The following is a 15,883-nucleotide window of genomic DNA, read 5'->3' as shown; positions in this document are numbered from 1 at the left end:
GAAAAACGAAGATGCTCTATTCCCCACATTACAATGCATTTACAGCATTAGAAAAAGTCCCTTTTGAGAGTGTCACTGGTATTATACCAAGTACCATTCACACAGAAATGGACAGGGATCATTGTTGAAGAAATAAATAGGACATGGTTATGAAATTATATGTTTGAGAAATAGAACTTAGAATAGAATGATAACACATAGCAGCACAGCAAGCTATGCATGTCACAAACTATTTTATAATACAGGAAAGCAGATGAAAGAATCACCAGCTTGTATTTTAACAATGAAATAAACACTACACAAAAGTAAATAGGCCCAAACATAATGTCCTTTAATTTAATGCATATTTAATCTCAAACTGCATGAGCATTTACTGGCCGGGACAGTCTTAACAGCTGTGTGACTGAAGGGAAGTGGCCATCTCAACTAAGCTGGAATAATACTTTAGCTTTTTTCAGGTCGCGAAAAATAAACTGAATATATTTTTTACAGGACTAATTTATCATCTGGAACAGTATGTTACAGGACTAAAAATAGGCAATGTACATTCCAGGAAGGTTCTGACAATATAAGCCCACTGGTGATAATCCCACGTGAATATTTTACTGTACTTCTGATAAAATCCAGAATGTAAAGTGATAACGAGTTTTTCATCTTTTTTAAGATTTACATTTCTGAGCGGTCCCAAAGAGCTTAAAGCACTTGGTATTCCCATTTATACTGTACAAGAGTACCGTATTTAGAGCTGTTATACTGAATTTGCATATCCATGATATGTTATTTCTAGGTAGGATCTGTGATAATGATAGTGGTGTACATATTTGAGCAGATCGTATGGTACATATTTGAGCATCCAGGTGGATGCTGCACATTGGTGGTGGTGGAGGGCATCCCCATGACCTGTAATGCGCTTTGAGTGGAGTGTCCAGAAAACCGCTACATAAGTGTAAGCAATTATCAATTATTATTATTATATTTAATGTGTCTGCAAGTAATATTTTTTTCAATGTGGAACCTGAACCATAAAATAACACGTTTTATATTCACTATTCAGTATAGCACATTTAGGGTCAGGGAAAAAAATGTATGGGTGAATATGGATTACCAGGCTGTACCAGGCTATCATAAGATCTGCTCAAGCCCTGCTTTATGTATCATCCTGCTTATTTTTTCCTTATCTTTACTTAAGGTTTACAGCTGATTTTTGGTCACGATTCATCACTTATTTCCACTAAAAGTACCCTCTGCGTTATTTTTACCCTTCAATAAAAAAAAGGTTTACAAGAAAATGTACTTTAAATACTTTAGTGTCGATTCTTTTCAGTGCAAACAGGAAAGATGCCCATCAGGAGATGGAATCTGATTTTCCTTTTTGTAAACGAACACTTCTCCACAATTCCCTGAAGAATCACAAAAAAAACAGTGAATACACTCTCACCTGCTCCACTGGGCTTCACACACGTGTGGCCATTACCAAAGAGCCCTGGAGGACAGCGGCCACAAACATAGCCACCGTATGGAGGCCTCCGGTCAATGCACTGCACACCTGGGAAACACGGCCTGCTCGCACACCTGGTCTTGCTGTCCACTGGAGGGGAGGGCCCTGGGAGAGCAAGGGTTTTCATTAGGAGGAAAGGATCACAATATGCACAGTAGCACAAAACCTGCAGCCAACAGCGCCATTTTTAACACACGTTGTAGTTCCAAAATGCAGAGTGGGCAGCAATTAAATCATGTGCACAGCTGCCACTGGACCTAGGAGATTACATTTTAACTTGACTGTATGATTACAGTGTTTTCATTTCTGTAAATGAGAATGTTATTGCTTCTATAAATACGTGGAGTTTTGCACTCATCTCACACACATTAATTCACAAAGATTTCAAGGTCACCTTTAAGTGGCGTAAAAAAGTTGCTATATTCAAAGTTTGTGGAAGCAATATAAGATGTAGCCAGTGTTATTACAGTTCTTGACTTTTTATGTAAAAACAATTACATATAGCTCCAGCACTAGCTTGCAGTCTACCTATGTCTATTTCTATGTCTAAGGAGATGAGTCAATCACATCCCTCTGAGGGTGCGACCAATGTTTTCCAAAGTAACGCCTCCTGTTCTAATCTCTACAGTATCACTCTGACTTCGTCACAGGACACATTGAGGACAGATTGAGAATCAATACTATGGTGGCCCTTGAAGTCCAGTCCTCACCCAGCACTTTTGTCAGAAGAATGAATGGGGTTATTATTACTGATTCACATATTGTCAAAAACATGAATATCAGCATAAAATGTTTAGATTACTTAATTATAATACTACATTACTGCACATACAGTAAACACAACATAAGGCCCTCAGAGGGATGTGATTGGCTCATCTCTTTAGACATAGAAATGGCACCAGGTAGGCAGCAAGCTGGTGCTGGAGGCTCACACCTGAAGAAGGCTCCACGGCTGAAACATTGAGTTTTCTTTCTTCTCTTTTCACCATGGAATAAACCTATTACTTGTTCCTTTGCAGCTACCCACCTGAATAACTGTATTTATTTGCTTGAGAACATTTTCTGTGCATTTTAAGGAAAACAACATTTTAGGCAATAGCAATTCAGGCATATAAAATAAACCACATTAATGGGAAGTGTTGCTGCTATTGTTCAACTACTGCTCTATTTACTGATTCCTATGCATTTTTATAAATCACATTCTACAAGTTTGTAGCAGAGAGTGTCTGAAAAATCTTAACATCTGAATTATCTAAACATATGGATATCCATATTGCTTTGATCATATTGCACTGATTTGAAAGTGCCATAATTGAGAAAATATATATGCAGAACAAGAGGAAGGGAAATGGCTGTTAGGTTAACGGAAGTGCAGTAACTTTTTATCTCTTCGCTCTCACTGATCTCGAATCTCAGAAAATACCATGTCAGACGTTTAGCAAAATTGCTATTATGACAAACATCATTAAAGAGTCAGATTAATCATTTTAAGCTACAATAAGCACATTAACAGTCCATTTGTGCGAGATTCTGATGCAAAGTAAGTGGAATTTATTAGCTATTCATGCCACTCACCCTTAGAAATTAGGAATCTATAAATATCAAGATACCATACACTTTGAATGACAGTTCTTTGAATGTCAAACCATTAAAAAACACTTCTGCTTTTTAATAAAATACAATTATTTTACATTTTCAGAGGTAGACCATTTTTTTAGATTATTCCTGTATAATTATTTTTTATGACAACATAATTTACATTCATTCAAACAGAGTAGATCTGTGCATTTAAATCATACTCCCTATGACCTCAATGCTCCTGAAACTCTTCAGAAAATGCTGAATTAAAGGCATAGCTGCACATACTAATTATGAAGGAGCTTCAGATGACATACTGCATGTAGTAATAACTGTCCTCTTGGTATGTTTTTTAAATACCAAAAAACAATAAAAAAAAGTATACTTTTTGATATATTTTTTACTTTTTTGGGGGAATGCTAATTATGCTACTGCAGGACTGAATTCCAGATACAATAATGGAGGGGCAATGAAGGTTAGCTCCTAAGAGGAATGGATGTGAAGAATTCCAACAGCTCTTCTGTATTTCACCTCTAGCTTAACCTCTGCTGAACAACCTGCTGTTTCAGCATCCCATCTCCTCTAAAAAATCCTCCTTTCCTTTTAGGGGCATCAGAGACAAGAGTGAAAAATTAGGTAAATTGCCTCATTACTCAAAAATCATGAAATGTCCATTAGAGACAACTGCACTGATGGTTTTTTGATTTGGAGTGCTGTCAGAAAAACTGAGCTAAGACTTTTGTAACTCTGTTCACTTCCCCTTATCAATTCATGCTTTAATACATCAGATCTAAGATAACAGTCATCATGTCCGTCCTACATTATAAAAGGCTCCACTTCAGCATCTGTTTTGGAGAATTAAAACTCAAACTTCAGACACATATTTGCCTGCGTGTAGCTGAAACAAACAGATGTAAACACTGATGTGTTTTTCATAGCAGTCACTTCTATTGCAAAAGACAATTCATTTTGCTTTACGGCAAACGCAAAGGCTGCCTGTGGCAAGACAATTTCCTAACAGCTGTTTTTTTATTAAAAAGAGATTTATTGAGCTTATAATTACACATTTAAAACTGATTTTTGTGCCATTTCAACAAGGTCAGCACAAATACTCCAGAAAACCGGCAGATTTATGGAGCGGAGGAATGACATATTGTGTTATCTGCATTTACATTTCATCTAGACTTCTGAGTGTGATGACAGGCAATTTGTGGGGATGAGCGTCTATATTAATATTGCTACTGATATGAATAAAGAATTCAGTAAACTCTGACGGTCAGCATATAGGACATCTCATCACACACCCTTGAGCCCTCACTGTGTCTCTGGAAGTTGGCTGTTGGCACTTCTAATAGCTCCTGTGAAACATTGGAAAACACTACAATGTTGATAGGATGATATACTGTAGGGCAGGGGACCACCGCCAAAGGATGCAATGCTTAGTATATGGATTTATTATGGCACAAGAATTTAAAAAAATCAACCATTCCTAATAATTTTCAAATTGTTTCTCAGTTAAAAATAAGTCTATATTATTATTATTGTTGCTTATAGACAACATTTTGTACCGCAGAAATCCTGTAATACCACTTAGAATCGGGTTTTCTAAAGATTGTGGCACTGGGGGTGTCAGCACACAATCACATCTGAAAATAGACTCAACACTCACGCTACACCTTGGGAAAAACACGCACTCATCAAGTCCATTTAAGCTATCTGCTTCTGGACCTCCTTTAAGGGGAACTGCAGCACTATTTGTACATTACAGAGTTATAAAGAATTGGCGTTGATGAGTGCATTTGAAACCACAATTTACATCACAAAATAGATTAAATTGGTGCCAATTTGCCGTCATTGTCTGCAATTCAGAACAAGGCAACAAAACTTCTGGTGACTTGAAAACGGCCCTATTACATTGTAAACAAGCAGGTTTGTGAATACATCTCTTTTAATCCAATAGAAATACTGCTATTCGTTGTAAAACCATATTTAACACACATTTTAACTTAGGTCTTAAACATAATTATGACAGAAAGGACCACTTAAATTGTGAAGATTGATTTTTTTCTATTTTTTTTATCAGCCACTGATATCACTCTCTCACTGCATTCTCTTTTCATCTGTTGCCTTTTATTGGCAAAAATGGTAGGAATGGCACCTGGTTTTCTCCAAACCAAAGAAATGTCAATACACATGTTCTTTCCTGAATTGACAATATTTGAAAACTATTCTATTTCTGTTGAAATAAAGTACATGCTTTAGACCAAGCAAGTTTTGTAACTGTATTAATTTAAATATTATGTTATTAAACTGGGACATGTTTTAGATACTTTAACTAGACTGTTGATTTGAATAAGTGCAATTGAATTGAATTCAACACATTCATCGACTGTGAGACGGTTTTCCCAACACATACGAATATGCATTTTATTTTCTACAGTAGGAAAGAACATACTGCAGAGGCTTGGAATGAATTTCCATATATTCTGTGCAAACTGAAACCTTATAATAGCGTAATAATATGGAACATATTTTTTATTTCATGAGTAAGCTTGCAGTATTGTTATGGAGGACACTGATTAACTAGTCTGTGTATTTAATAGTGAACTGAGCTCACACAAAAAGGCAGAGATGTCAATGGCAAATTAGAAAGCCTTAATCATTTTCTAAGAGCAAGTTGTCCTTTACTTAACCTTATTATATTGAGGTCAGTTTTGGGAAGAGACTGCTCTGTCCAATTAACTAGTGCAATTTTAAAAATACAGCCAGTTTTAATCATTAAAGTTACTACATAAAATCAAACATGGTTGAAACTGTAGGGGAATATATCTATATTTCCACAGGGAAAAATAAATAAGGAGCTGGTTTTGAACAATGAGTTTAAGGAGTGTCATTGTCAAAGAAAAAGGGCAATTATGTTTTACTATTCTGTATCTCCAACCCTTTGTTTTTAGCTTACAGTAAGTATATTTGAAATCCCACATAAACATTTTGTTCAAAATAATGATAACACTTGGGATGTACTTGCCTGTATTTCCACTATCGCTGAGTGCATTAACTACAAATGGACCTTTTTCAGCCTCTTTTGGGGTCTCTGGAGGCTGAAGCCTGACACTTTCCATCCTGGATAACTGATCTGGCACACTCTGAGTGTCAGGAGCAGCCGTGTCTATGATGTCCACACGTCTCTGAGCTGAAATAAGGCAACAAAGACAGAAAAAGGTGCAGCAGCAACTCAATTATTCATCGAGCATGTGGCACTCCGGACTGCTGACAGAACTGAGCTTAGCTTAACTACCCAGTCAATTCAGAAAACATGGAATACGCAGCAGAAAGCTATGAACTGCCCAGGGTAATAGAGAAGAGAAAAAGAAGCAGAACTAGGATATGAGCTTTACAACTATTAATCTGAAATTGCACTTCAGATACATTTTATCCCTACACCTTCTACAATATAATGATCTACTTTAGCCCATTCACAAACATACTGTATGTGCAGCACTCTATAATATACTGTATAGTATACAGCATGTACTGTATAAGAATGTATATTTTCATGTAAAGCACATGATTGTGTTATGGTAACATTGCGGCAAAATTGTCTAGTTTTTCAATGACTAGATTGAAATATTAGCTGAACATAAATAACAAAATAATTTTAAAGAAATATATATATATACTGTAAAACCTCTCAAAAAAGTTATAAGTATATCCAAAGTGTGAATTAATTGGTAATAATAACTTCCTTGTCATCACTGGGCCTTTACCTGCAAGCATTTGATGATACAGTTAATACTGTAGATATGTTGTCCTGAACATTTTGTAATTTACAACACAGGTTAAACAAACATAGAAATATAGACAAGATTAAGTTAATTCCACACTGAAAATGTAGGAATGTGGAAATGTGGTTTCCTTGGAGGTGTTATAGAAACCTTTTTTACCCCTGCATCTAAAAAATAATAGGAAACTACCCCTGCAGTACATAGGTGTGTTTCACAAAGACTTGTCTTTCATTTCTCTATTACAAATTACACCTCTTGGCCACCTGGTGGTGTTCATACCATTCTGTACCATATGCACAAGTTCTTTCCATACAGAGCTTTTATTTTAATACAAAACAAATCAGCCACTATGTCCATCATAATATCACTTTCCTGTTGCATTATACACACAGGGCAAACGGATAGCTATTTTTCCAGTTTATTAAAAATGTAGTTGATCATTACAAATGTGTGACGTTACTGAACTGAAATGAAAGATCAGATGTTTGTTGTGTTATACTGTACTTTAACTGGGAATTTGTTATACAGCTTCATAGAGAAAAAATACATAAGTGTAATTCCCTTGTGGCTTTTAGGAACCGAGAAAACAGTTTCCAGGATAGAGGAGTGTGTTTTGCACTCACAGCTCCACAATAGGGTTTTAGGGAGCGAAACTGAAATGCAGGAATCCACGAAGATGGAGTGAAGCTGTGATTGATGACAGCAACCAGCAAAAATGGCAACTCAAATAAACCTGAAAGTGTATGTGTTGGAAACCAACCATGAAACTGAAATAAGCAAAGCACAAAATCAGTCAGCTGAAACTCATCAGAAACCACGGAGGTCTAAAGTACAAAAAAAAAAACAGAAGCAAAGCTGCAGATAATATGAACATGCACCCCAGCTACTTGAAAATAAAGTAATGACAAAGCAAGTCTTGCACAAATCAATCAGAGTAGCACTGCTCTGGAGCTCCAATCATTTAATTGAGCATGGTTTCATATTATAGCCTGCTTTCTGTTTCATCAACAAACAAGTGACCGCTGTGTACACCGTGAAGCATGTATCATTTTAGAGTCTGAATCTAGAGTTCTCTGTCAAATGACAACAGGATTGCATTTTTGATAGAAAAAAACTCACAACATCAGTTTACATTTTCGTGTATTAAAAATTGTGAGCAAGAGATAATTCTGTGTTATTCAAGGAAGCCTCCAACACAGCAAAAATGTATGTCAATCAAAGTCTTTAAATTAGTGATCTCCTACAGAGAGTCATTATTTAATCTTTTCAGCAATGTGGGTGCTTTAAGCAGAGGAATGGCACGACCTGTGAAGTGAAATGTGGACATGTAGTGAATAAACAGTTGCAACACAACAAAAACTGAGCATCATTGTGAAACTAACTCATGAACGTCCACCTCCCAGGGCCCATTCTGAAGGAGGCTTACTTTAGCAACTGTACCACATCACTCTACTTTCTCTAATTGCATTGGCATTGCTGAAACTCAAACCACAGAATCTCCAGTTCTCTGTGCCAGTCTGCTGTAATCTGAAACTGCTCAGCTCATCTACTTTCACTTAAAACAACTACTGTAGCTTCTCACAGGTGGTGTAACTAAATCATAGGGATTAAAGAGATCATGAGAGTGATGTATTTTAACATTCAGATGAACATACAGGGGTAAATATTCATCCTGCCAAGAGAAGTGCATAGGACATTTCTAACCTTTTAAGTACAAACTCAAATTACATTAGGCAGACAAATTTGCATATTTTGTAAACTATTGAAATTGGAGTTGAACAAAAATAAACTAACAAAGTAGCAGGTGAAAACAATCAGGGGAACTGAGACATAGTGTACTTAAGAATATTAGTTTATTTTGTGTGGGCGTGTCTGGTGCAGGGGAGGTTTAGCTGGAAGAGCTCTATGTATTCTGTGTACCCCAGCTGGGTGCCCATAAAAAAGTTCTGTATATAACACTGACATTCACATGACCTCCCATCTCCCAGCATGCCTGGTGGACAGCTTCCACATCTGAAGGAGCCAAAGCTGTTGATGCAGGGAGCTCCTGGAAAGCATGGCGTCTTCTCACACTCATTCAAATCCTCGTGGCATGTGGTACCTGTAGGAAGAGGTAGTCAGCTGGATCTCCATTTTGTTTCCAACACACTTTCTTCAAAACAGTGGTCAGCCTCAGTGAAGCACACCATCTTTACTGTGTGATTACTTTGCAACACATAAATCCATTTCAAGCAAACAAACAACTGATCACTTTATTGTGGTTTTTCTTTTCTTAGCTCCTCTGTACTGTAACATAGTGATACAGTAAGACAGCCTTTTCGTTTTAAAAATGCAAAACAGAGTCAAAGGGCAGGCTGTCTCTGGAGATGGAAATTACTTTGCTGGTTATTCAAAATTTCACACCAATTAATGAGGTCCTCTGCACACTGCAAAAAACCTTTTAAAAAGGAAATAAACAATATAATTTTTGTTTACAATTTACAAGAAAAACATTCCTATATTTCTAATTATTAATAAATCCAAACATGCCCACATTTTGATAAGTGGTCATCCATGGATTGCATGTACAGAATATTAAATCACAATCAAAAGAGACACCATATTTACAATATAAGTGTTCTTCCTTTAATATGGCCATTGCAAGCCTGCTCTCAAATGGTATGAACGTCTTCCCTACACTGGAACAAAAATCAGGCCGTTTATATTCAATGAAAACCATCTACCCATTTATAGGCATTTTGTATATCACTGTGTAGAGTTAAACCAGGCTATGGATGTATGCAACCTCTGGCAGTTTTAGAGGACAAGTGACAGCTCTCTGAAACCAGGAGCCAGATAACTAGAAGAATCCTCCCTTGTAGGGATTTATGATGCAGATTAATAACTGAGTTTCTGCTGTGGGCTGTATTGTATGTCTAGTTCCCTTCATGCGAAAAATCAGAATGCTGCTTGAATTTCAAGTGCTGAAGGAGTCTAACACAGGTAAGTACCATCAGAAAGAAATATTGCTCTGAGCAGAAGAATCTTTTTCTTTCCATGTAACAATGAAAAAATGAGAGTTAATGCCTTAAATGATCAAATAATAAATGAGACTGAACTGAAATATTATCTAGGCTGGGGGCAATTTCTCTGCATGGTGATGAACTTGCCTATGAGGGACAACACATGTGTTTTTATTTTCTCAATATTTAACCAGCTGTGGTCTCTAGTGTATATACAGTACTACAGTATAAATATCACCTATTCTGGAAATCTAAGAAATAGATTTTACATTTGCTTAACATAAAACTGATACTTTTACTAAAAAGTTTTTAAAAATTGTTTATTTTCTGAACTTACTGGCACTGAAATCCTGACAACAATATCAAAAAGACTTTCCATGTCTTTCTGATTTTCTGAAGACCATTACAGTTTACCTTACATCATAAAATTAAAATCAAGGAAAGAATTCACTTCAGCTTAATGGTACTTATTAACTGAGCTGTAGCAGGGATGTTGAGAGATTTGAATGAGATTTGAAAGCAGTTTTCTTAAACTCCTGCTACAGTATACGCCTGTTATCCTGGAGAAAGACACAGGAGTGAGCGCCACAAAATACAAAAATCATTGAAGTTCATATACTTTTGCAATACTGAAGATATGTCTTTTAAACCAGTGATTCAGAAGTGACCGTTATAATACTGTAAAAAATCCTATTTTACAGTAACAGAATAAAGTTAACAGAAAGTGACTGTTTACCTAGACATGTTAGATTTACACATGGCTGTCAATTCTAGAAACATAATAAAAAAGGCTATGCAATTTGGAATGATTAGTAAATGAGTCAAATCTAGGCCTGGTTCACATACTGTATGAAATGCCTTTGGAAAGTAAAGTATAGCTCATCCTCTACCCAGCTGACCCTTTAAGATTACTAACATCCTAGTATGGAGGAAAAGGTGCAGTACCTCTGAGACCAACTGGGCACTGACACGAGAAGCCGTTGACTCCATCAACACAAATGCCTGCACCGCAAGGGTTTGATTGACACTCATCGACGTTTTCTTGGCAAAGATCTCCTTTGAAGCCAGGGGCACACACACACAGATATCTGCCACTTCCCGGGGGAAAGTTGATGTTTGTAACACAAGTCCCTCCATTGTGACAACCACAAGGCTTCACTGAAACCTGCAATACAGAACGAAACAACAAATACCATTGAGCTGCCAGTCCAACATCCTATAGTTCTACATTGAGTCCACCTGAATGATCTGCCACAACAGGCTTAATCCCTCTGTGTCTCAGCATCCCTGTCATAGAATTCTATTGTTAATCTCAGGGTGCTTTCTTAAGGTAATTAATTCCCTGTGGCAAGAAAACAGCAGGTTTCATGTAAGATTTAAAAGTGGTGGTTGTTAATTCGTATAATGTTTAGGTCATTAAATCAGAAGCCAGGCAATAAAACCCAAAAATTCATCTCATTAACCCCGGACTCACTTGACTGTAAAAAAAATGAACTGATCTAATGTTGATAATTACTCTTTCCCGACATGTTCACCTCCCAACATCACTGGGAATATTATAACTGAATCCCATCTAATAATTGTTAGTAGGCTTAAAGCAGCTGCTTGCCTCCCATCTGGAGGCTAAAGTGAGAGTAAATGCAAGCATCCATCTTTGTATTAACAGTGACTCTTGTCTATGATAAAATAAATCTTGCTGCATAGTGACATTTACCATGTGTGATGTGAAATTGTATTGTGAATTTTTATTCCTTAAACACTGTAAGATTAACACCTTCATATATTTGCATGCATGTACAATATAAGGACATCCTTACAAATTTAAATGGTATATGATTTTTTTGTATAAATATAATGCACATTTGAATATATGATTAGATGGGCACTATTTTACAATTGTTCTGACAAAATTTTAAGAGGTGTCTTTTCTTTAAATGTTCCATTTTCAATGAAAACAAATCCTGCTCAATAAATAAGAACAAATAAACTGTATTTTATGATATCATTAACTTGGAACAACAAATCACATGATAATAGTATTAAAATGTAACTTACACCTTACTTACAGTATAACACTACACTACATCTATTGTTATTCATCAAATACCAGTACAATTAAATCTGCAAATACAGTCAAACAAATTATGTTCTAGTCACTTCAATATACCTTGGTACTTAAGCACTCAGAGATACTCAGGACAGGTACAAAAACATGCAACAAAACACATTCTTAAGGAGGATGTATACTTGTGCAAATGATCAAAGATACAGTATGGTGTACCTGGAGGTAAACTATACAATGTATGCAATTTAAAAAATCAGTTACAAAAAAAATAACATAAATGCACATACGAAAATATGTGTATTTATTCCAATTAAAGGTGAAAGCCACCTATTCTTCCTATTACAGAGGCATAAAACACAAGTCATGCATTCAGCACGGACACGATACCAGTCCATCACAGGGCAAATATACAAACACACAGATTACTTAGAGACACCAGTTAGCCTAAGCAGCATGTTTTTGGAAAGCGGGTAGAAACTCCTGCAGTTTTCCAATTTTCATTTCTTAAATTGATATATAAAGGATATCTGAAAAATTAAAAATAAAATTAAAGACCATTTAAAATTAGTTTTAAAAAGAAAAATGGAGAAAAGTTTTTTGTTTTTCAGTTCAGTACTATGATGTCCTAATGATTAACGTAACAAAGCAACTATTTTTCAGTGTGGGGCGAAAAACCAGGCTGCCAGCCATATAGAAAGTTTTCCATAAGGAGATATATAAAACACACTCTGCTTTTACCTCCACTATATATCTGTTTTGTGCGTTACATTCATCTGATACTGTAAATTCAAAGGTTTGGGCTTCTTCTGAATGGACTTTCCAGATGAGAAGACCTGCTGGAGAGAGAGACGCATCCCGTGGGCCTGACTCCAGCAGGAACAGCATGGCAGAGCCCTCAGGGTCCACTGCCGAGAACTGGTAGATGAAATTCTCGCCAGAGAATGTCTGCAGTTTGCCAGTTGGTTCCTGCAGCACAGGGGGCTGATTGTCTAAGAAGAAGAAAGAGATGAAACATTGTAGACCAGCCTCAAGAAAAAAAAAACTTTCATCTTCATATTACCAAAGTATATCTGATTGCCTAAATGGGAAAGTTCAGTCTCATAGCTCAGACTATATGCTGCTCCTATAGATGCTCAAGTGCAATGCAATGAGTGTGAAATGAACACCGGCAGATCTGGAATAAATATTCACATTAGGAAACTAGTGTTGGAGAACACACATCACACAAAGAAATAATTAAATATAATAAACTACAGATTGCAAAGCTACAATGCCAAGAACATACAGTACTAGAAATTTCAAAGTTTTACCACAATAGCCTTCTTGCATCAAAACTACTCTTTATTATGTAAATACACAATAGGGTTTATAGTAACCAAGTCCATTTTTTTAAAACAAAATTATGTTTGAATTAAACAAACAATGAGTAATTTAGGTACAGGGGATGTGAAAAAGTAAGTTTCATTAGCTTGATTAAGGGGATAACTAGAATCAGGTGTTTAAAAAAACAGATCTTGGGGACTGAGGTTGGAAGGACACACACAGTATAAAGATCATAAACATTGTTAGTTTGGTCTTCACGATACAAGTGTGTGGAAACAAGTCATGCCACAATCAAAGGAAGTCTTCGAGGACATCTGAAAAAGAGATATTGATGCTCATCAGCATGAAAAGGGTTACGAAACTGTTTCAGAGGGGTGGTAGTCCAACCAAAGTCTCTCCAGAAACAAACCAGAAAGTCATCAAGGAAGTTACAAAAACACTGAAAGTAACATCCAAGGAACCGCAGGCCACTCTTGCCTATGTTAATGTGACTGTCAACTATCACAAACTGATTAAAACAGAAAGCTGTTAATTAAAGGATAACATGGAGAAAATCACTGCTTTCCTAAAATAATGTTACCGTCTGTCTAATATTTGCCAAAAAGCACAAACATAATCTACAGAGCATTTGAAATAATATCCTCTTAACAGATGAGTCAAAGGTAGAACTCTTTGGCATTAATGAAAAACATAATCTTTGGCACAAATCAAATATAGTTTATGAACTGAAGGACTTCCATCGTTGTAGAGGGAGTGTGAAGGTTTGGAGCTGCTTTGCAGCCTCAGGACCTGGAAGGCATGTCTTGATTGACACAACCATGGGTTCTACATTGTAGCAGAAGATTCTAGAGGAGAATGTCAGGCCATCCATGGGGGACCTGAAGCTGGACTCAAAATGGGTTTAATAGCGGGACAATGACACAAGCCAGCATACCACAGAATACCAAAGGAATGCCATGTTTTACCAAAGTAAATCCCATCGAAATATTGTAACAGGCATGCATGTACAGCAGCCCTCAAATGTCACAGAGGAGTTCTGCAAGCAGGAATGGGCCAAAGGTCCTCGAAACTGAACTAATCCATGTTACAGGAAACATGTAGTTGCAGTCATTGCTGTTCCCCATGTACTAAATCTAAAGGTTTACATACTGTACCTTGTCATGCATGGATGTTGAATGTTAGATCATGTGAGGATAAATAAATATTGCACTGTGACTATCATCAGAAAATATATAAATACGGTTTGTGGAAAAAATATATTATTTGAAATATTGTACTGAGTAAAATCTTTTTGAAGTGTATGGAAACTCAAGCCAAAATATAAAGCTATCAGAGAAACTGGCTATGTACAGTAGTACTAGTGACCTGGCTCTATTGTCCAACCAACACACATGCCTGTACATATAAACCAATTCAGAACTTAAGCACAATACAGGAAACATGGTCACACTGTGGTTAAGATCTCAAAATAATAGCAAGATTTTTAATGATGTTACAAACAGTTAGAAAAAAAATGAAAACACACACAGTACAACCCTAACAATTATATATGTTACAGAATTTGTGTTCAAACAATACACCATATTGATATTAATCTACAGGGATTTTGGGTTATTATCATATTTATGAGGCACTATTAATACATGATACATAAGTTACTGTAAACACTGTTGCCATAATGGTGTCAGGTCCTACATGAATCATACATATTATACCTAATGATCTGCTTGCGTTTTCTCCATCAAATACATATACAAAATATATAAGAAAAATCCAATTATTAAATCAAAATCATTAACTTACCTGGACAAATAAAATTATTACAACTTAAGAAGAATCAGAGCAGCAGTGATTACAACAGAAATACCTGGTATAGCACGGAGATAATAAACAACAAATACACCCTGACAGCCCTGATATGTCAGAGACAGATGAGATACAACAATGCCAGTTGTTCCCAAGCTGCACCACATTGGTGATAGGGAATGAGAATTATTACTGTGCGCAGAATAAGATGCGAGGTGACTGAGACACCCCAGAAAGCAGCTGATGAAAAATAGAGGAAACTATTTAGTATGACTAGGAGGCAAGTATTCAAAACATGAATGTGGAACATTAAAATGATGCAGTGTTTAACAAAAATATCAAGGTATCCTAAGGGATCTTTATTTAAATTCGTCTTGCCATTTAGTGCCAGAGTAAAAACACATTTATTTTTAATTGTTCAAACCACCCTGTTAGCTAATGGAAGAAATATCCACAGAATTATATGTTTATATTTTTAAAATATATCATTTATATTTTACGGTATCAGTTATTTGCTATAGTTTACAATCAAAGTGAGTCCAGTCTGCAGTACATTACAATTCCCAATAAAGAGCCAGATGTGCACTAACTCTACCTTTCTTAATCTTGGCCTGGATTTATATGTGTGGCTGAATTGCTTTGTAGCTTTTTAAGCGCATTCAGTTTAATGAATGTTGTTCACATGGCATTCAAAACTTGTCAAAGGCTTTCATTAGAGAAAAAGAGACACTATTGGCATAGCTGACATCATCAATTGTGTACAGGCTGAGAAAACAAGCAGCTACAGTGAAATCAAGCATCTTATTTAGAGACAAAAAGAGACACA

The 15,883-nt window shown here is 36.2% G+C and overlaps 1 protein-coding gene across 2 annotated transcripts in view; it reads right to left on the bottom strand.

Moving 5' to 3' along the window:
* Nucleotides 1-15,883, bottom strand: part of LOC148649506 (von Willebrand factor D and EGF domain-containing protein) — a 75,211-nt gene that overhangs the window by 11,300 nt on the left and 48,028 nt on the right. For both annotated transcript variants that reach the window (XM_088606297.1, XM_088606298.1), the window contains exons 17-21: nt 12,667-12,917; nt 10,809-11,028; nt 8,825-8,962; nt 6,105-6,269; nt 1,439-1,603 (exon numbers count right to left, since the gene is read on the bottom strand). In XM_088606297.1, the coding sequence (XP_088462423.1) occupies nt 1,439-1,603; nt 6,105-6,269; nt 8,825-8,962; nt 10,809-11,028; nt 12,667-12,917 (939 nt within the window). The remainder of the gene's footprint in view (nt 1-1,438; nt 1,604-6,104; nt 6,270-8,824; nt 8,963-10,808; nt 11,029-12,666; nt 12,918-15,883) is intronic.

This window comes from Lepisosteus platostomus, chromosome 14 (genome assembly GCF_059453375.1).
Source record: "Lepisosteus platostomus isolate fLepPlt1 chromosome 14, fLepPlt1.hap1, whole genome shotgun sequence".
Classification (NCBI taxonomy): Eukaryota; Metazoa; Chordata; class Actinopteri; order Semionotiformes; family Lepisosteidae; genus Lepisosteus; species Lepisosteus platostomus.
Note: the sequence above shows the minus strand (reverse complement) of the source record. Positions and strands in the feature narration are given on the sequence as shown.